Source organism: Miniopterus natalensis, chromosome 20, assembly GCF_054644295.1.
Source record: "Miniopterus natalensis isolate mMinNat1 chromosome 20, mMinNat1.hap1, whole genome shotgun sequence".
NCBI lineage: Eukaryota > Metazoa > Chordata > Mammalia > Chiroptera > Miniopteridae > Miniopterus > Miniopterus natalensis.
In genome coordinates, this window is record NC_142100.1 from 20,694,877 (window position 1) to 20,716,597 (window position 21,721).

General features: G+C 40.5%; 1 protein-coding gene across 2 annotated transcripts in view; it reads left to right on the forward strand.

The window, feature by feature from the left end:
* The window catches only part of CIT (citron rho-interacting serine/threonine kinase), a 121,871-nt gene that overhangs the window by 14,015 nt on the left and 86,135 nt on the right, over window positions 1–21,721 (forward strand). For both annotated transcript variants that reach the window (XM_016201606.2, XM_016201607.2), the window contains exons 5-8: window positions 1,468–1,610; window positions 2,295–2,388; window positions 7,907–8,110; window positions 8,945–9,098. In XM_016201606.2, the coding sequence (XP_016057092.1) occupies window positions 1,468–1,610; window positions 2,295–2,388; window positions 7,907–8,110; window positions 8,945–9,098 (595 nt within the window). The remainder of the gene's footprint in view (window positions 1–1,467; window positions 1,611–2,294; window positions 2,389–7,906; window positions 8,111–8,944; window positions 9,099–21,721) is intronic.

The following is a 21,721-nucleotide window of genomic DNA, read 5'->3' on the forward strand; positions in this document are numbered from 1 at the left end:
CTGTGGAGAACCAGGTTGGGATGAGTGGGTGAGCTATAGGCAGCTAGGTGGCTCCTGTGGGCTCCTCTAGCACAGGGACCAGTAGCTTATGTCTGCTGTGAATCAGGAAAATAAAGTCTACCTTTTAGCTGCCTCCTCTTCTAAGTATTGCTGTTCTTGTTAGTTCATAGATGAAAACTTTTCAGCAATGGCAGCGTAAACAGAACCTTACTCTTCCAATCTTCCAGTATTTGGTTGAGCATCTGCTATGTGTAAGATGCCATGGGAATGGAGGTGCTCCCAGGTTATGCAGGGCCCTCCGGGAGGACTCGCAAGTCACTGCTTCCTCCAGGGGGCCTCTGGGGTGGGGTTGGCTTGGTGCTGGCCAGAGCCTTTACTGGACTAGCCTGGGGCCCTTGAGGCTATGTGCTGTTATCCTCGTTTGGCGTGGCCAGAGCTTGCTTCTAATTCTGGGCCAGAAGCAAACAGGCGTTTGGAGAGGGATGGAGAGAATTCACATCCCGCAGCGGTGTGCAGGAATCCTAGGGTGTCAGGCCCCATATTGGGAGGGTTCCTTGGTGTGGGAGACATTTTTTTGCTAATCAAACATTTTGCTTTATTTTCTTCTTGATTTCACCCCCTATGTAATGCTAACAAATGTAATCATTTGGTTTAAAAAAAAAAAATCACAATAATGGGGCTATACTTCATCCTGCATAGGATGTCACTGTATTATCATGGACAGCTTTCCATGGCAGTATAAATGATCGAGTCCATTCCTTTTTAATATCTTCATTGTATCCCATTGTTTAGGTAGATCATATTTTAGCAGTCCCTTACTGATGGATATTTGGGTGATTTCCAGGTTGTTTTCTTCTGTGTTACAGACAGTGCTGCAGTGAATCTGTTTATCCAACTATAAACTATTATGAGTTCCTGTAAAATAAATAGTCAGAAATGGAATTATGAGGCCAAACAGTATATGTTCACATTTAAATATTTAATAGAGAGTCAGATTGCTTTTCACCCTGACTGACTGTTAAAGGCAAAGATTGTATCACATTTATTGCACGCCTCCTATGTTCTGCTGGGTGCTGAGGGGAATGCAAAAGGGGTGCAAAGAGGGTTTGTTTCCCTCTAGGAATTTCTATCTAGGCTGTGTACCTCAACCTAGCGAATGTCTGGGGTGTCAGTGCTTGTGGGTGGGTGAGTGGGTGGATTTAATTCAACTTTTCAAGCTTGCCTTGCAAACATTGTGCATGGTGTCTGGTACTAGTCTTTCATTTTATTGATTCTCTTGGGAAACGTGTGTAATTTCCTTAGGGCAGGGACCTCATTGTACGTGACTTGCAATATGTCTCACACATCTTCATTACTTTGTGGAGACATCATAATTATATCATGTCAGGCAGGATTTGAGGATCTAATTGAGATATTTCCTTTTTTGGGGGGTGTATGAAGAATTAATAAGTTTGGCGTTCTATACAGGTCATGGAATATCAGCCTGGAGGGGACTTGCTGTCACTTTTGAATAGATATGAGGACCAATTAGATGAAAACATGATTCAGTTTTACCTAGCCGAACTGATTTTGGCTGTTCACAGCGTTCATCAGATGGGATATGTACATCGGTAAGTGAGACTCCCTGGTAGAATTCTGAGAATTTATCTGTATCACCTAAGAGTTCCAATAATAGAATGCATGAATGAATGATTTAGGCATCAAAATAATGCTCCATCCAATTTTTAGTCAGTTTTAACTATAACTGGCTGAAACTAAATTTTCCTAACTGGCAGGCATTTCAGCTTACCCCATTCGACAGTGAAAGAGATCTAGACCTGTAACGCCCTCAAGTTTGCTAGTAAGATCTGTAAGCATAGTTAATTAAGACCAGGAACTCTTGGATGGGTTCTTTGGATTATATGGTAGAGAGACAGAATTTGACTTGCAGAAGGAGCCGACATACCATGGGGGAGGCAGAAGACCACAGAGTTGTACTTCTGATCTCACCTGTTAGTTATTTTCAAAGGTGCTTCACAAAATGTTTCCGGGCGTCCTCACTCACCTGATGTGTTATATACACCTGAGAATGTTGTGGAAATGGAATGATGGTTAAACCAGGAATCACAGGAATCCTCTTCCTCTTCAATTTGTTTCGCAAAATGTGTGCTGATTATTTATATCCATCAATAGGGCAGTCTGTATAGCAAAATACAGACCTAAGATTCTTGGCCAGATCATAATCCTAGGCGAGCAGCTGCTTGTTGATTGGCATGGAGAAGACTGCACTAATTCATGGCCCACTTTTCTTACAGAGACCTCAAGCCTGAGAATATTCTCATTGATCGGATGGGACACATCAAGCTAGTGGATTTTGGATCAGCTGCTAAGATGAACTCAAATAAGATGGTAACAAAATGCAATAAGATAGCTCACTAGAGGTTGTCCTGTAAAGCATTCTGTGATCCTCATAAGTTTGGGAGATCCTGGGATAAAGCTGAGTGACATTTGCCTGCTAGTGCATGAAATGACTTCTCGAGGGGGATGAGAATGGGGGTGGCGACACAGAGCTGCTTCCCAGACTTACTGGACCTTGGCACCCTTTTATATATGATGCCTGTTCATACCCTAAAAGACATTTTTAGGAACATTCTTATAGTTTGGTTAAAAAGAAAGGAAAATGCTTATTTTGCTTTTCCCTTCATTTTCCTTGCCTGCTAGAGACTGTCTTCTATTACATTATGTCTTTTTTCCTCAAAATATTTTGATGAAATACAGTCTTTTTTATCTCAAATCCTCTTATTTTCTATATAGCAAAATTTAAATTGATCATCAGAGCATTTGAACCAAATATCCTAAGAGTTAAGAACCAAGTGCTCAAAATGTCAATTCTAAGTCCTGGAACTGTGGTTAAAATTAAAATATATTCCATGTGCTAAGTAGTAGGCAAGAGGGTAGCTATTGAGATCAAGAGCAAGACTACTTTAGGAAAAAGATGACAAAATAAAAAAAAGTTAGATGAAATAGCTTGTAAAAAAGTTGATACATATTAAAGTATGAATTTGGAAGTCAATTATGCAAAAAATGGTAGGTCTAAGAGAAAATCGACTTAGATTTTAAGACTAATTTCACAACCAAACCACTTGGTGACCTAGACAAGTCCTTATGAATTTGGCCTTTTATTCTTTCTCTAGAAAATACTGATTCTAGTAAAAATGCACAAAGTAAGGGGTTAGACAAGCTGCTCTTCAAAATGCCCGCAGCTGTGAGAATTAAGTCCTTTATGTAGAGGGCAATATGTAAAATTACCTTTTTTCTCAAATTCCTTGGAGGAAAGGTGGGTATTATTTCAGATTATGTTTTATAATCTATTCTCCTTGACCATTACATTAAGAATTAGATGATAGAACCAAAGCATTTTGTTTTAAAAATTATGTGCAATTCAGAAACAGGCATAAAAAACTTAGGTATTGAATTTATGGTGGAATAAAGCCCAGGGAAAAAAGTTAAAGCAAAAGTGTTATCACCTAGGATTAAAAAACGTATACATTGCACTCATGACCTTAAAAACTCATGCATCTAGAAATAAATTGAACCATAGGTACCTAGTCTGATAGTAACTGAAGCATAGGTACATACTCAGCACCACTGACATTTTGGTCTGGATAATCCTTGTTGTGGGGCTGTCCTGTGTGTTATAGGATGTTTAACTGCATCCCTGGTGGTCTCTATCCACTAGGCAGATGCCAGTAGCACTTTCCCCTCCAGTTGTGACAACCAAGTATGTCACCAGACACTGTCAAATGTCCTCCGGGTGGCAAAATCACCCCTGGTTGAGAATCACTGCAGTGGATTGAGAAGCACCCAAAATCTAGTTAATGAGAGCTAGCAATGATGTGTTTGCAATAAGAAAACCTGCTCTGGATGCTAGGCTAAGATCCAGCGTCACTACTTGGTAAAAAAATGGGAATTAGGACTAAGGCCCTGCCTCTGCATCTGGAGTCACTTTCTTCAGAGCCCTTTGGAGAGAGACAGGACTCCTATTCATTTCTGATTTCTGTTTTTCAGTGTTTCAAACTGCCCTTTTCACTTCTAATTGTAGCAACCTTCACACTAGGCAGGGAGCCTCCTGGAGGCACTCAGTTTTATTTGCAGCTCAACGATCTTAACCCTGGATTATTTTGGTAAAGGAGATGTGGCATTCAGTCCTGTACACTCGAAAGTATTGCAGCTCCTTTCCTCGTAGAGACAGAATCATGTCTCTAGAACTTCCTGCTTTTAGGCCCAAGAATATGCCAAGCAGAGAAGGAGGAGTTTTTAGCATTGTTTTAAGTGCAAAGGCCCTTTTATTACAGAAGACCAAGAGTCTGCAATCTAGATCAAGTATGGATATAGAATTATAATTTTGGGGTATTTTTGATCAATGGTGGTAGGTTAAAAATGTCTTTTCTTTAAATAGAATATTTTATGGCCCTGGCTGGGTAGCTCAGTTGGTTTGAACATTTTCACAATACCCCAAGGTTGTGGTTTCTATCTCTGTTCAGGGCACATACAAGAAGCAACCAGTGAATGCATAAATAAGTAGAATAGCAAAATCAATGTTTTTCTCTCAAAAAAAAAAAAAAGTTTAAGTAGAATGTTTTATAGGCCTAACGTAGGTTTAAAATCTTTTTTGTACTCAAAATATACTCTATAAAATCAAATCCACATTGACTAAAATTATTGTATGTTACTTACCTCAAATCAGTCAGTCCTTTCCTCTCCCACTCCCAAGTATTATTTGTGTATTTTGGATATTTGTGAATCTTAAATCTGTTGTGTTTTCCTTCTTCCATTGTCTTTATTTCGAGCTTCTTAGTCAGAATATTGCTTTGGAGTATTTTTGTTAGTAATCAAGGGTGGGCCATACTGCCCGGAGATTTGGGGGGTGAGCTGAGATGTGCCATTGACATACTGTGTGACTTAGGTCACCCACTTCACCTTATTAGAATCTCAGAGAATGGCAAACAGCTAACATTTCTAATCTGTGTCATTCAGCTCTCAGGAAAATAATTGTGAGAGGATTATAAATAAAGATTATAAATCAGCCCCATTTAGCAGATAGAAACCCATAGGAGAGAGTCCCTTTTGAGATGTATGTAGTAGTGAAAAGAGCACCGTGAGAATTTCTTTCCCCCTGCTTCTGCAGAGGCGTATGTTTACACCCTGGGCAGCTAGGTGGGGAAAGGTAGGTTGAAGCAGTTTTATGTTAAAGCATTTTTTTGGAAGGGGCTTGGAAAGAGGAAGACTGTGGTTTTCTTCCCTTCTTCTCATCTGCATTCTGCTTGTAAAATAATCTGCTAGATTAATCCTTTTCTTTATTTTTTTAAACCCTCTTATCTCTCTAAATATGACCGACCTTTCTGCCTCCTAGTCATTTTCTTATCTCCTCCTGAACTGGTATATTTTCTTCCCTGTCGATATAGTGAAAATGAACTAAAGTTCATAAAACTGGGGCCTTGTCAGATGGTGTGCTGCAGGCAAGCTGGACTCCTAGGACATGATTCCCCTTTTAATATCTCACCCAGCCTGGCCAGCTGTGAACTGCCCCCAGCAGAGAGGGAAAGCATTTTGCAAAATCCTTGTCAGGATGTGTGAGGTTACATGTTGAACTGGTTTAATGTGCTTGGAGGTCAGTTGCTAATGGAAACTTAGTAGTCATTAATAGTCATTAAAAGTCTTTGTTAATTACTATGGATTACTATAGTAGGACATGTACAAAAAGCAAGCTAGGGAGCATTTTTCTTTAAAATGTAGAAAACATACAAGTAAATGTCTATGATCACATATCTGTTATGGGCAAGAGTTAGCTGGGGAGTGACCTGACTCACTTTGATAAGTGTAATCATGAGTTTGAAAACGAGGCATTGGCAGCTTATACCCTTTGTTGGGTCAGGCCGATAAAGATGACCGAGTCAAGTTCCTTCCCACTCTTTGATCGTGAACAAATAACCAAGCCGTGTGAGCTGCAAACAGGGAGAACCGAATGCTCTCAAACAACATGGTGTGATGATAAAACCAAATGCGTGTAAATGATGCATATTTGAGGCTTGGTTCTGCAGGGCAATTAGGCAGAAAGGGTAAGCATTTAATCAGTGATTCGGTGGCATTACCAGTACCTAGTTTAATCAACGTATTATAGTCTTCTTTTATTTTGATATTTAAAAGAGACTTGTTTCTCATTGTCTGTATTGAGGGTTTTTACCCAAACCCTTCGGTTTAATCCTAATCTGTGTTGAGCTCATTAACATTTATACACACATTGAAAGACAGAAGTCTGAGCTCATGCTTCCCCGCGTTGAGGTTTCCTCTTGATTTAAGCTACTTTTGGTTCCTCAAGCTTAGGCTCTCCTGTCTTAGACCATATATTTTCTCCTTTCTCCTCACTTTTGTCCATCAACACAGGCCTGTGAGTTTCTTGGGTGATGTGACCATCTGGCTTTCCCAAATGGGTACTTGCAGTAGAAAAACTATTGCCCAAAGCAGTGGTGTCAAGAATAACAGTACCACACTGCTTTCTGGGTTTACAGTTTGGAAAAACCTATGGTCGGCCCGAGGCACGGGGTAAAAAGGGAGGGAGTGGGGAGAATGATCCATGTCCTATCACAGTAGGTCTCGGGGGCAGAGGGATGGGCAGAATTAAAGTTACAGGCTGGAGGAGCTTGGGTCTTCATCATGGGAAAGGAGACCTCCTAGTGTCCTCTCTAAACATTTGCTTTCCTCTCAATTTCTAGTCCAAGCAAAGCAAAGCAAATTCACTTTCTTGATATAAAGCTCAGCATTAAAGACATGTGGCCTTACCCATAAAATCTCCCAGCTCTCTCAGGGACACTTAAGATCCTTTAATGGGGAGAAGATTCTTTTGTGCCATGTAACTGCTGATGTGAGAGAAGCCTTTTTAGATGATGTAGGGTTATTGGACAGCCGGTCAACACAGTATATGACTAACATCAGGCCCTCTCTGGTTTATGGGGAAGGCTAGAGAGGTGGTCCTTAGACTTCAAATTTCATGGCTCAGTAAAACTTCAAAACAGTTTTGAAGACCAAAAGGGTTGCCAGCTTACTAAGTTGCATCAGAAGGGGTGAGGGCGAGGGGCAGAAAACCTACTTCTGTCATGAGCATCATTTCAAGAAATAAAGGACATTTAAACACCCAAACAGCCAGAAGGACAAATTTTCAGAAAAAAGGACAGTTCTTTAAATGGAATATATTTAGCTTTATAAAAAGACATCCTACATCGTCCTAATCTGTCTTTGTCAAGGTAAGGTGCTTGGGTGCCATTGGATTTGAGGGCCCTGGTTTCTGAACAGTGCAGGGGGTGGGGACCAGGGAACAGGAGCTGGGGGCTGAGGAAAATGGATTTATTAACAGTTGACCTCTGGTGCAAACTTTCATATCTTGCCCTGTGAATGGGTCACAGTCAGAATGTTGATTCCAAATATTTAAACCTGAGATATCATACATATTTGTAATATTGTATTGCCAGCTACCTGCTCATTTTTCAGTAATGGGTGGATTAATCTTATAGATTCATCTTTAGGATTTATTATCATTTTGCTGTTTCATAAGTAAGAGAAGTTCTATCATATCAGTAACGTACCAGGAAAGATATTTTTCATTTCAGGAATATACGCCCCTGTCCTCGTGTAACCAAAGGGTATATATATCATCAACAACTCCTTGCCCTTTCACTTTGAATTATATTATGTGCTTAAAAAAAAGGAAGTCATTTGCATTTTCTGACAGTGTGCCACTTGACAGAAGGTTTAAGTGCCTGGAAGAATAGTAATCAGTGGCAAATCAGCTTGCATCTGAAGCGTGGCTGTTCATAATCTATTTGCGGGTAATTGAAAGCTGCTTGTGTTCATTTTATTTACGGGTTTCCAGGTGAATGCCAAACTCCCGATTGGGACCCCAGACTACATGGCCCCGGAAGTGTTGACAGTGATGAATGGGGACGGAAAAGGTGTCTATAGCCTCGACTGTGACTGGTGGTCAGTGGGAGTTATTGCTTATGAGATGGTTTACGGAAGGTCCCCATTCACTGAGGGAACCTCAGCCAGAACCTTCAGTAACATCATGAATTTCCAGGTAAAGAGCTGTTAGTAGATTTTGAAGATTATATTTCATCAAAATATTTAAAGATATGATAAATATATATGTTTTAGTTTTAGCCAAAGGGAAAAAGAGAACTGATTTCACAGACTTTTGTATCTCACCCAATTTATGGAATATTTAATACATATTTTTATATGTATAATACATATTTTATATCCTTAATACATGCATAGTTATTTGTTATTCTTGAGTCTCCTCTTGAGTTAAAGTTTCCCCTTAGATGATTCTTGGGGCTGATTTGTTTCCTTCATTTCAACCCACCTATTCAGTAATGAGTGGATTGCACTAGGTACTGTTAGGTACCAGGTTTACAATGATGAACGAGAGAAAGGCTCTGTGGGCCTTCTGCCTCCATCATCACACAAAAATCAGTACACAGGTATGTGCAAAAGCAGAGTTCAGAGGGAGGACGCGGGGGGAGTGGTGGGGTGGAAGAGATAGGCAGGAAGAAGGGCTCGGCTTGGGGAGGGTGTTCTGGGCAGACAGAACAGTGTGATTTGTTCAGGTGGCTTTAAATAGCTCATCATTGTTGGACAGCCAAGAGCGAGATGGGGATTGGAGCTAGATGAAATGGGAGAGGAGCAGGGGTCAAGTCATGAAAAATATTGAACCCTTGCAAAGAAACTAGGCCTATTGATGTGAACAGGCCGTTTATTTTGGGAGCGTGCCTTTGGTCCAAAGTGAAGAGGGCACACCACTTCCTTCTTTAAAGAAAGAAAGAAACTTGAATATACGAGAAACACTTTCTTAACTTTGGGACATACGGAGTTGAATTTGCTAAGGAAATTATTTTATTTTTTGCAATAGCGATTTTTGAAGTTTCCAGATGACCCCAAAGTTAGCAGTGAATTACTGGATCTGATTCAAAGTTTGTTGTGTGGCCAGAAAGAGAGACTGAAATTTGAAGGCCTTTGCTGCCATCCGTTTTTCTCAAAAATCGACTGGGATAACATTCGTAACTGTAAGTAGAGCCATGTTCCTTCAATTCTGGGGCTGGGATTGAGAAACACTTGAGAACGATCTGAAATTATTGTGGCCCACAGAAGCGGGTATACGTTATAAAAACAAGGGCTTTAATTATCTACAGGAATAGAAAAGGCTAATGATGTACTGCAGCTGTCTTTGAGTAATAATTCCACTTTAAACTTGTTTGCATAAAACTGGGTCATTTATCAAACTCTGTTTATGTGGCCTTTAGAATATTAGCCCTCAGTAAGTTAGAGAGATGGAGTTCGAAGGTGGTCACTTTCTTTGATAGAGTTTCTTCCCAGAGGAAAAGTGGACCTAGGTATGTCATTCACAGGTTAAGAAAAAGGCCAGAGATTAGGCAACATGCCCAGGTTGCTTTGCTAATTGCCAAGCCTGCAGGAAAACCGTAAATGCCTTGCTGTTGTCCATTTGTTTTCCTCTAAAATTTTTGTCTTTGCTCATGAGCATGTAAAATCTATAATGTATGTGCATAGTGGATTCATTCACACTTCGCTTTATAATCAATTAGTGCAAGCTAACTTCTTTAAAAACAAAGACCTGCTTTATTGTCAACAAAATCAGAATGCGTGGTTTTTTACAAATTGGTAATTTTTTTTTAACCTTTTTTTATTGGATGTGTTGTTGATTGAATGTGCTCTAGTGACCTGACCGAATGAGCATAGATTAGAACCAGTAGGAAAGCAGTTGGCCTATTTGAGTGTGTTGCTGATGATGGGAGGTGGGAAAATGGAATCCATTTCTAGGTGTTAAAACTAGGCTTCTAGTTGGAATGGTGGTGTAATGATCACCGCTTGTACCTTCAGCTGGACTGTGTTGGGTTAAGATCCAGTATTGTCCAGTTGAAAGCCATTTTGATGGTTTCTCTAACATCCTGTCAAAATATTTAAGTAGGTTGCACTTCCATAAACCTGTCTTGGCAATTTTTTTTTTTCTGGCAGCCACATTGCTTTATTTTTCTAATCTTTAGGCATCAACCCCCAAAACTCCAAGGCCCCGAGCTTTTAATCAGCAATATATTTTCAGAGCAGTCTTCCTTTTTTGCTTTTAGAAAGACTTGATACAGTTTCTTTTAGTTGCTATTCAAATACTTAATCTTTTCTTGCCTTACCTTTTTATCTCTCATATTCTTCAATAAACAGCTAATTTTTTATGCATGCACTTGCGGATTATGTCTTAACAATATATCTTTACTCACGTCAGTCAGTGAATGGTGATTAGTTTATTTTGTGTTTTGGTAAACCTTGACTTTTTAATATTGTGTGTGTCAGAATTCTCAGATTTTGTTCTAGTCTTTTCCTTTCAGGCTGTTTGCAGGTTTTAGGCCTGTTGGGTTTACAAGTATAACCACTATTCTGTAAATTTTATAGTGTCCGTGGAGGATACATGTTGGTGTAGAATGTGGCCCATGCTGCCCATCATGAGGCCCATCTCTGAAGGTCATGGTTATCTTTGGGAGGAGATGACTTTGTGATGGATTACTAACAGTCTTGGCCAGCTTCACACTTGTTACTGCCGTACTTGACTCTCCATGCCTTCTGTGGCTATCTTAATTTTTCCATATCCTAATAATTACCCACTTAGTTTTTCCTGATCTTTAACACAGCCCTCCTCCCCTCCACATTTGTATAAGGGAATTCTCCTCACCCAACTGAATCGTGATTCATTTTTTTTTTTTTTTTAATTTTTAAAGTAAAAATTATATATATTAAGGTGTACAATATGATTTGATATACATGGTGAAATGATTACTGTAGTCAAGCTAATGAATGTATCTATCTCCTCACAGTTACCTTTTTTCTTTTACTTTTTTGTGTGTGTGTGGAAAGAGCACCTAAACTCTACTCCCTTAGCAAATTTCCAGACTTCGGTATAATACTGTTAACTGTAGTCATTGTGTACATTAGATCTCTAGACTTACTCGTCCTACATAACTCCAGCTTTGTACCTTCTGACCAACGTCTCCCCACTTCCCTCATCTCCCACCCCTAGCAACCAGCCTCCCACTCTCTGTCTCTATGTGTTTGACTTTTTCAGATTCCATGTATAAGTGAGATCATGCAGCTTTTTTCTTTCTGTGCCTGTCTTATTTCCCTTAGCATAGTGTCCTCCAAGTTCATCCACTTTGCAAATGGCAGGATATGTGTGTATCACAGCTCTGTCTCCATTCATCCATTGATGAACACCTGGTGGTTTCCATGTCTTGGTTGTTGTTGACTAATGCTGCCATGAACATGGGAGCGCAGCTATCACTTCGAGATACTGATTTCATTTTCTTTGGGTGTATAACCAAAAGAGAAAAGACTGGGTCATATGGTAGTTCTATTTTTAGTTTTTTTGAGCCACCTCTATACTATTTTCCATAGTGGCTGTACCAGTTTACATTCCCACCAACATTGCACAAGGGTTCCCTCTTCTCCACGTCCTCACCAACACTTACCTCTTTTCTTTTATATAATAGCCATCCTAACAGGTATGAAGTGATATCTCAGTGTGGTTTTGATTTGTATTTCCTTGATGATTAGTGATGTTGAGCACCTTTTCATACACCTGTTGGCTATTTATATGCCTTCTTTAGAAAAATGTCCTTTCAGGTCCTTTGCCCAGAATCCTGGTTCTTAAATCTTGATGGTCTTTATTGACTTCTAACTCCCAGTGTAGTGGCTCTGAAGAGTCATGAAATATGTTGGCTTTCAAATTTTTTTCTTTTAATTTTAAAAAACTTTTTACTTTGGAATAATAGATTTATAGAAAGGTTGCAAAGATAGTACCAAGAGTTCCCACATACCCTTCTCCCGGTTTCCCCTAATGTTAACATCTTACATAACTATGCCACATTTGTCAAAACTCAGATTAATATTGGTGCATTACTGTTAATAAACTTCAGACTTGATTCTGATCTCACCAGTGCGCCCACTTATGTTTCTTTTCTTTTCCAGGAACAGAATCCAGGGTACCATGTTGCAATTAGAGTGTTTGCAGTTGAGGGACTAATCCCATCAACTAATGTAGCTCAGTCAATGGGTGGCATCTTCCTGCCCATTGAGGATTGGTAATGCCTTTTCCTGGAGGTTCCATGGCCTCCCTGACCATGCAAAGAGCCATGGTATTAATTTCACTGTCTCCTAGCAAATTTTCCTGTTTTTCACCAACCTCTGATCCCTGCATATTTGCAATCGATTGAGGGCTTTGTGATTGAAAACATTGCTGAACTCCATGCTGTTTGAGCTGTGTTCTAACTAGGTAACTCTAACAGAAATTATGCCTTTGTTCAGTCCTTTTTTTATAAACACATGTTGAATGACTTTCATCAAAAAACACACTTGAAGTCATTACGTTTCCCGAGTTCATGGTTGTCGCCCAAATTCTTTGTGCGTCCAGACTGTTGAATAGTCCACTTTCCACATACAAGAGTGTTCCTTGATGAAAGCAGCATTACCTTACCCTCTCTGCTGTTTCACCCCTAATTCTTCTTTTTTCTTGTTGTAACTAAAGCAAGGAAGTACTGCTTAACACAGCGGGTAATAATATTCTAAAATCATTATCTCAAGAAGTGGTCTTGGCAGGATATAGAAATGCAATTTAAGAAGGGTCTGGGCAAATTTATGAATGACTGAGTTGGGAATGGCTTCTGAGAAGAACTTGGACAGGTCTTGGCTTTGATACTGAAGTCAGGTGGAGCATCTGTGCCCCATCCTGGGTCCTGCCCCTTAGGGTTGATAAAGGCAACGCCACATGAACCAGGAATCTGACCTGGTTCAGGAATACTCATTCTCTCAGTAAGTCAGAAACTCTGTGATGAGTTACTGCCACACTTGGGCCGTTAGTTGCCCATCACCCTGATGTTTCATTCCCAGCTTTATATAATCAGATGTAAGGTTGGGTTTTCAGCTGCTTATTATTATCATTATTTCAAGGCTGCTTTCCAAGTTCAGTCTGAACTCTCCAATCAGTCCTACTTTTTACCCAAATACTTAGGAGGGTAGGGAATCTTCCCTTAAAAATTATTTTCCTTTCCACATCCAGCCTGAAGCTGTTTGTCCTTGTGTGTACCACCCCCAGATTCATGTTTTCTTCTTATTTAGGACAGGGTTTCTCCATCTTGTCACTATCTACATTTGAGACCAGATAATTCTTTATTTTGGGGGCTGTTGTGTGAACTGTAGGAAGTTTAGCAGCACCTTTGGCCTTTACCCATAGATGTCACCCCTGCAGTTGTGACAACCAAAAATGTCTCCAGATATTTTTTGCCCAGTGTCCCTTGTGGGACACAGTCTCCCCCAGTTGAGAAGTATCGATTTAGAAGAATCAACCGGTTACCAGGAGAGAGAATATTACAGTAGTTGGAATCCCTCAAGATTGCTGTTGGCTGACAAGCAGTGGAACCATCATCTGGGATCAGTAGGACCTTGTTGTGCAGTGTGGGCCATGGACCAGCAGCATCAGCATCAGCATCACCTGGGAGCTTATTAGAGATGCAGAGACTCAGCCCCCACCTACTATGCCAGAGCTGTATTTTAATAAGATCCCCAGGAATCAGATTCCTGTGCATATTAGCGTTTGTGAAGCTTGGCAAGAGGAGAAAATTAGAGTTTTTTGTTCATTTTTGTGGGGTCTTCCTAGATTTGTGCTGTGGGCTCAGGGTAAGGCGAGACTGCTTTTTGGCTAAGAACTTCGATGGGTAGTTGGAACTGCTTAGAAATGCCAAATTTTAGGCTCTGCTTTTGAGGAATTGAAAGCTTTCCTTCAGATGGGCTTTAATTTATATTCTTCATATCTTTCAAGATGGTGGCTTAATTTAACCTCCGCCTGTTGGTAGCAAGTAGTTGGCTGTGCAAAGGCATCTTTATGCCTCCCCACACCCGAGCTTACTGTTATTTTTCTTTAAGGCTGGATTAAGTTTTTTATCATTAACACTCTTTTATGCTTGTATTATACTGCTGTGCCATTTATTGAGCACCTACTATGTGCTAAGGGCTCTGCAAAGTACTTTATGCATGCAGTTGTTTCATTTACACCTCCCCAAGCCTCTGTGAGGCAGGCACAGTTATTAGTCCCACAGTACAGATGAGGACACTGAGGCTAAAGAGATGAAGCCACTTGGTGAAGGTCTCGGAGCCAGGCATTGGCAGCGCCAGAAGTCAAACTCGGGTATCCCCGACTCCAGGTTTTCTTAGTGTTTATTTATTTGAAAAAGTAGTACAGTCCATGGTAAAACATTCGAGTGTCAGGGAAGGTTATACAGTGGAAACTGTCTTCTTCCCAGCACATGCCCAGTGCCTCTCCCTAAAGTGAACCACTGCTGCCAAATTTTTGTATAACTTTCCATAATACTCTCCATTAATAGAAACACCAGCACAGCCTGTACTCCTAACAGCATCGTTATACTGCCTCCCAAGAATTCAGGAGTATTTATTGTCAGGTTATTTTCCTGCATCATTGGAATAAATGAGGGAGAAGTCTTTGCAAAACCCTGCCGCGTTTTGCCACTCTGACCGTTGATTTCAAATGAGGGTGCTCTCTTCTCAAACGAAAACTCCTCTGGTTTTAATATGTATATATTGGTTATTTATTTTAGTGTTCTGCTTTTCATATAGCATTCTCTCAATGGCTTATGCAGTGTGTGTGTGTGTGTGTGTGTGTGTGTGTGTTGGGCCTTATTAAGGTCGTCTATCATTTGAACAGGCTTCTGGCCATGCATCGTTTTGTAAACTATTTGTAAACTAGTTCGAGGAGGGGGTGGATGTACCTCTCTGTTGTCCTTGGGTGGCTCCTTAAGTGCATCTTCCTGTCAGATACCCACCCAGTCACTTGTGGGGCAGGAGGAAGGGAGGAAAAGGAGCTGGAGCTGTTTGGGGAGTTGGTGTGAGGAGGGAGGGTAGAAAGAGGGGGGATGCTATCGTAGTGATGACAGAAACACAACTCACTGGACCAGGAGCATGTGGGCACCACCTGTTAAAACATAAAAAAGGAATAAAAAAGACAGGTAGTCAGTAGCTCTTGTAGTCTTATGGGATGTACAGGTGACTATTGATGTGTCTCTTGGGGGCTGTTCTGTTTTTAGACAGTAAGTCGCTGACAGGAGAAAACAGACTTAAAAGAGCTAAATGCTTATGAATTAGAATTATAGGATTTCTCTCCTCCAGTCTGAATTTAGAAGCGACATCCAGAGATGTTAAACATATGTAACATTTCACTTTATTCTAAGATAAGTTGAAACAGCTTATTTTAACTATAATTGCAGTATCAGAAGGATGAAAATAAATAAGTGTAGAAATCTGGGTGCCAGGAATATCAGGGTAAGGAAATAAGTCAGGGTCAAAGGTGAAAACAAACCAGTTCCTGTCAAGTTGCTAGAAGACAGATTTGGGACTCTCAGGTTTCTAGCAGCCAAAGCAGAAAACAGTATGAACAATTCCAGGAGCCTCAGCTCCACGAGAAAGAAATCCAGAATGGTTTGCTCAGAAAAGATTTGATTATCTGGATACTGAGCCTTGAGGAATTTCATCATTGAGTTCCCCATAAGTGAGCCCTCTTGTGACATGGTGGACCACATCACTCCAGCCTGTGTGCTGGGGATGTCCCTATGATTCTTCTTATAGTGCCTCTTAGTGTAAACCAACAGTACAGTGCTAAATTCCAGTTCAGCAAGTCAATTCTAAATGAGATAAACCAGTGCCTTTCATGGGAGAAGATGGGAAACAGGAAATAGGTTTGTAGAGAAAGGCCATACATTGGAGTCCACAGCCCTTAAATTCTCACTTGCCAGAAAACCTTCCACAACCAAGCAATCATGGAAATGATTTGGCCAAAGATTCAAAATTATATTAAACATCTGGGACTATATTGAGCAGCCAACTTTCTAGTCAGCTCTGTGAAGTGTGGTGATTGCATTTACGTACACATTCAGAGGGCGATGTTTGGATAGAATTAAAGAGGGCGTTTGGCAGGAGTCAAAAGAGATTAAAGCCTGGGACAAAGAACAGCAGGTCCAGGTTGTTTGTGACTGAGGGTTTGGCAGTGGTTTTCAGTGTCTCACTTCAGAGAAAAATCGTGGCCAATTCCTTTGATCCCTGGTGATAGAAAGGAAAGGTCTAGCCCTGGCACTTTGGCTCCTAAGACCAACCCTTCCTGTCCCTCAACATTCTGACTGACAAAGGACTGAGAGCCAGACAGGGACCAAAATATCCTCTTTAAGCAAGGGAAGTGCTTAGCAACCTTTGGTGCAGGGGTCTGTTAAATTTGCCTCTCCTACCGCACAGAAGAGCATGCTGCGCCTTCCCTCGCGGACAGGGAGGCCTCACCACAGTGGGCCTCATGGAAATAAGGAGGACAAGAATGGCCACTTGGTTGAGTGCCTGCCATGGCTGGACATAGGCGGTCAAACAGGGCGTGTTAAGCCCAGTTCTTGCTTTTGCAGCACAGTAGCCCTGTGTTCCAGTAAAACAGCCCGGTGAATGTCCAGCTCCTTCCTGGGGGCAGGAGTGACTTAAAGGGTGAGACTAGATGTGTTTATTCAGCACTTCTACCTCAAGGGTAAAGGTGCCTGGGTAGAAGCCCCTTAGACCAGGAAAGGATTGGGGACAAACTATTTTCCACTCCCAGTTTATTGGGAAATAATGGACATACAGTAAGCACATGTATCTTAAGTGTTCAGTTTAAGTTCGGCATATGTATACACCTGTGAAACCGTCACCACACTCAAGATAATGGACATATCCATCGCTCTGAAGATTTCTTCGTGCCCCTTCGTAACCCTTCCCTACCACCTCCCCCCTCCCTTCCCTTGTCCCTGGACAATGACTGATCTGCCTTCTGTCACTCTAGTTTGTATTTTCTAAACTTTATATAAGTTAAATCATATAATATGGACTTATTTTATCTGGCTTCTTTCATTCAGCGTAATTATTCTGAGCTTCATCCACGTTGTATATCATATTTTATTTCTTTTAATTGCTAAGTAGTACTTCATTGCATGGATATACCACAATTTGTTTATCCAGTTGTCTACTGACAGACATTTGGGTTGTTTCCAGTTTTTAGCTATTTGAAATATAGCTTCTGTGAATGTTTGTGTACAAACCTATGGAACATGCAATCATTTCTCTTGGGTAAGTATCCAGGAGTGAAATCTGATGGCTTTTGGCTGTGGGTAATTCAGGAACAGTTGGGGCCAAGAGCAAGCAGGTTGTAGGAAATGGAAACTGGTGAACCATCTCACTTGCTATTGTTTAAGTACGATCTGGGGGCTTCCACCTGGGCCCTAGACTGGAATATCCAAACCCAACTTTGCAGAGAAAGGCAGTCATGCCTAGCTGCAGTTTGAACAGATTCTGTCTTTTGAGTGTGTTCTAGCCGATGTAGGTATTTCACAGGTCACTGAGTACCTAGACTGAGAGGGAAGGGAAAGACAAAACAAGGCTAAGATGTTCGAAATCTAGTTAAAGTGCCATCAGAATTGAGAGAAAGCATCTCTAAAAGTACAATTCTGTGGGAAAACTTAAGTTGTTAACCAAGAACTTGTTATTAAGTAGCCTAGTAGGAACATGGCTTTTGAGTGTGGCAAGATTCAGATAGAGCACACAGCCCCATCGAGGTCTCTTAGCTGCCACCAGAGAGGAAATCTATTTAGCTGTTGGCAGTCAGACTCTAGCATCCTTGAGATGGATTCACTGAAGCATGCTTCAGCAACTGTAACTTCCTTATTCATTTACTTTGAAGGTACATTGTAAAAATTAATCACCAACCCAATCAGCATTACCCTAAAGTCTTTTTATGACTCTTTTGGGAAGCAACGAGATGGGATAACTTTTAATTTACTTAACTCTATTGGAAACTGGATATGATTTGTCTTCTTTTTGAATTTCTTATGCAATGTGTTATTTGTACGAATTATATCTGAGGGATATTCCTGGAGGGAAGAAAGTAGGGGAAGTGCCCGAGGCTGTAAGGAAGTTAATCTGTTCTCCTGGGCTAAATTACTTATGTATATTTAGTAACCAGCTCTATTTGCCTGTCTCCTAACTTACTCTCTCGGTTCATTCTCCTGAGACCTTTGATCCTGGATTATCTTGCTTTTTCTACGGTAACCCTTTTCTCTTGGAGTGGCTCCCACCAACAGCAGCAAAGAGTTGGTCATTGATATTTTTGAAATTATAACAAACAATACTCTTGCCACATTTTGCCATTTCTTTCTGCAGCCCATCTCCTGCTAACCCACATCCTGTCTTTCTGTTATTGCTTCCAATGTAGAGAATTTGTCACGTTGACTATCGTAGACTTGTCCTTTAGAGGCTTCTAGCATTACGGACCCAATTGTATCAGTCTCAGGGACTGACACCAACCCGGCACTCTAAAACTCTCTCTAATAACCCCTTCTGTCAGTCCAACCCAGGACTCCCCCCTGTCGAGGTTCAGCCAGGATTTCACTTTCACTTACTTTGCAGCCTCATTGCCCACAGCCTCTCGGGCTGCCGGTCTGTGGCTTTTCTAAAGAGCACCCTTCTGCTTTTCAGCCTAGAAGAGACCTTTTAACCAGCTCTTGAGATTCATTCACCTCCGTGACACTTTCCTGCAGGAACACACAAAACTCCGTGTATCCCCAGCCACAAAACTCAGCATATTCTCGACTTTTCACACCTACATCCTGACCTCTAAACAGCATAAATAGCCTCCCCTTCACTTACTTTGTAGTTCTGTGTTTTTAACATAGATGAGTGTGATCAGATTTTAAGGAACTGGAAGATGGCTTGTTTTTTGGTAGTCTTCCATTTTAGATTTGAACATAGAAACTAATTAATCAGTTAAGTAGGTTTTTTTGTTTCCTGTGTTTTTTTAAGGTGTAGGACACCATGGTTGATACAATGAAGTTGCAGGTGTTTTTGATTTAGTATTATTGACTGTCCGCTGTGTTCCAGGCACGGTCCTCATTCATTGTATTTATTTATGTGCCTTTGTCCTTTGCGACACTATGTTGGCCATTACTCATCTTCTACTTCTGTCACACACAACTCGGCACCAATGTCTGTAACCCACAGTGATGATTAAAAGTTATAGGAGTTTTATGAACTATAATATCCAGGCTCAGGTGTTTTTATTTTTATTTATTTATTTTACGTGTCAATTCTTCATGATTAAATTGGGTACTCGGAGTTTCCTAAGGTGGCATATTGCATGATATAACCCATTAGGTGTAAGAAATTGTCCCCCATCTAAGGCTCTTGTTATTTATTCATTCATTTAACAAGCTAGACACTAAACATGGAATCAGGCCAGCCAGGTGCTGCCCTAGGTGTGAGGTGTATAATGGTGGACACAGCACAGTCTTTCCCCTCATGGAGCTTGTGTTCCAGTGTGGAAAGCAGATGATAAACAATGGAACAAAAGTAGAAAATCTTTTGTGTTTTTAAATATTGATGTCTGTTTGGTATCTGAAAAATTAAAGGCAGAAATGAGGTAAATGGAGCTCAGTGGAGCATGTTAGAAAGAAGCAGGGTGAAAGGACAAATCCATTGGGTTCTCCTTTCCTTGTTTTTAGTTTTTGAATATTTTTGAAGGCAATAACATCCCCCCCTCCCCCCCCAAAGCTTCTAATGAGTGTCAGGATTCCAAAAAAGAGAATTTATAGGAAAGAGATTAACTATAGCTGTTAAAATAGCTCTGTTTCTGAAAGCCCTGTTTTGCCATCTATCTTATAACTGGCGGAAAAAACCAACCCTCCAGAACTTATTTGGATAGCCCCTACCCCTAAGGAGAATGTGCCCTGATGTGACCTCAAGCACAGGCTGATGTATTTAAAAATACATAGGGAAATACTGTTTTTCTATTTTTTCTTAGTGGTTTTTGCCAATGAAAAATAGATCTTAATATATGGCTTCTTATTTGTCATTATTGAGTGTGGTGGGTGTGTTGTGGGGGAGATGATGATTTTATAATACTGTATCAGAAAATATTAATATAGGCACTCATTAACATTTTTCAGACAGAACAGTCTCCACTTTTAAAGCCTCTTTATTTAACTCAAACATCAATTAACTTCTTCATGGCCTGTATTATATGCTAGATGTTCTTTTTGCAAGAGGTATTTTCTAGTCTTTTAAATATATGTCTGTTCAGTATTTATTGTGTGCCTACTATGTTTCTAGCACTACTCAATGTTCTCAGATGCAATGTGTACCTCCATCAACATAGACACAGATCCAATGGCCTATTAATACCTTTTTAAAAAATTCCTCACCCTAGGACATGCTTATTGATTTTAGAGAGAGGGGAAGGGATAAATACAGAGAGAGAGAGACAGACAGACATTGATGTGAGAGAGAAACATCTATCCATTGCTTTCCTTTATGTGCCCTGACCGGGGATTGAACCTGTAACCTTTTGGTGTACAGGACTATGCTCCAACCAACTGAGCCACCTGGTCAGGGCTTAATACCTTTTTTAAAGAAAAAATATTACAGTTAATGAGGCTCAAACAAGGGCCATTTTCCATAAGGTACAAGAAAGAGGAGAATTAGTCCCCCAAGATAGATGTGATCACATACTTGGTGGTCTTTAAACTTGGTAGTCTTTATACATAATCCTTTTAAAATGTGGCATCCACATTTTGATGGTCCTCTGCTCTGTTTCTGGTGCTCCAGTTAGATGTGTACTGAACCTTCTCATTCTTTGTCCTTTGACCTCTCATGTCCTTTCTTTGCTTCTGTGTGTTGTATTCTATATGAGCACGTTTCCAGCTGTAGTGTGCTCATGAATCACCTGCATATCTTGATAGCATGCAGGTTCTGATTCCTTGGGCTTGGGGCAGAGCCTGAGATTCTGTATTTCTGTCTAACTCCCGGGTGATGTGGATGCTGCGAGTCTACAGGTTACATTTTGAGAAGCATGGGTCTATGTGATTTCTTCAGATATAACTGCTAGTTCACTAATTTTCTCTTCAGCTGTGTCTAATCTTTTATTTAATGCATCCAGTGAATTTTTAACTTTAAATTCAGTGATAATACTTTTCATTTAAAAAAATCCCACTTGGCTCCTTTCAAATGTGCTTGGTCCTTTTTCAGAGTATTTTGTTGTTTTAATAGAATTTCTACTCATTTACCTTGATCATAAATTAAGATTTTTTTTTTATTACCCATTTTAGATTGTTCTTTTATCTATAGTTTTTGGAGGGCAAATTTTCCCATTTCTTGTATGCTTCGTCACGGTAGTTTGGACAGTCTATTTTTCCTTGTTACGTGTAACTGTTAGTTTTTACTTCTTTATTGTGAACTCATTTTCAGCAGGGATTGTGTGTGTATGTGTGTGCACGCACATGTGCGTGTGTCCTGGGTTGTGAAAGTGTCCCTGCACATGTGTCTGCCAGTTCCCCAAGGACTCGGTGGTACTGGACCAGTATCGATGTTCATTTCTTGCCTTGTAGTTCCCATACCATGCAGGATGCTGTAAAATGCAGACATGCTACCCGGGATTCCAGTTTTAGTAGCCACCTTATGTTCTTTCCCCTAAAGGGCCCTAGTCCAGGGTGAGCACCCTCATCACTTTCAATTTCTAGGTCCCCACTGAGCTTCCCTTTGGCCTGAGGCTGTGGCGCTTGTCCCT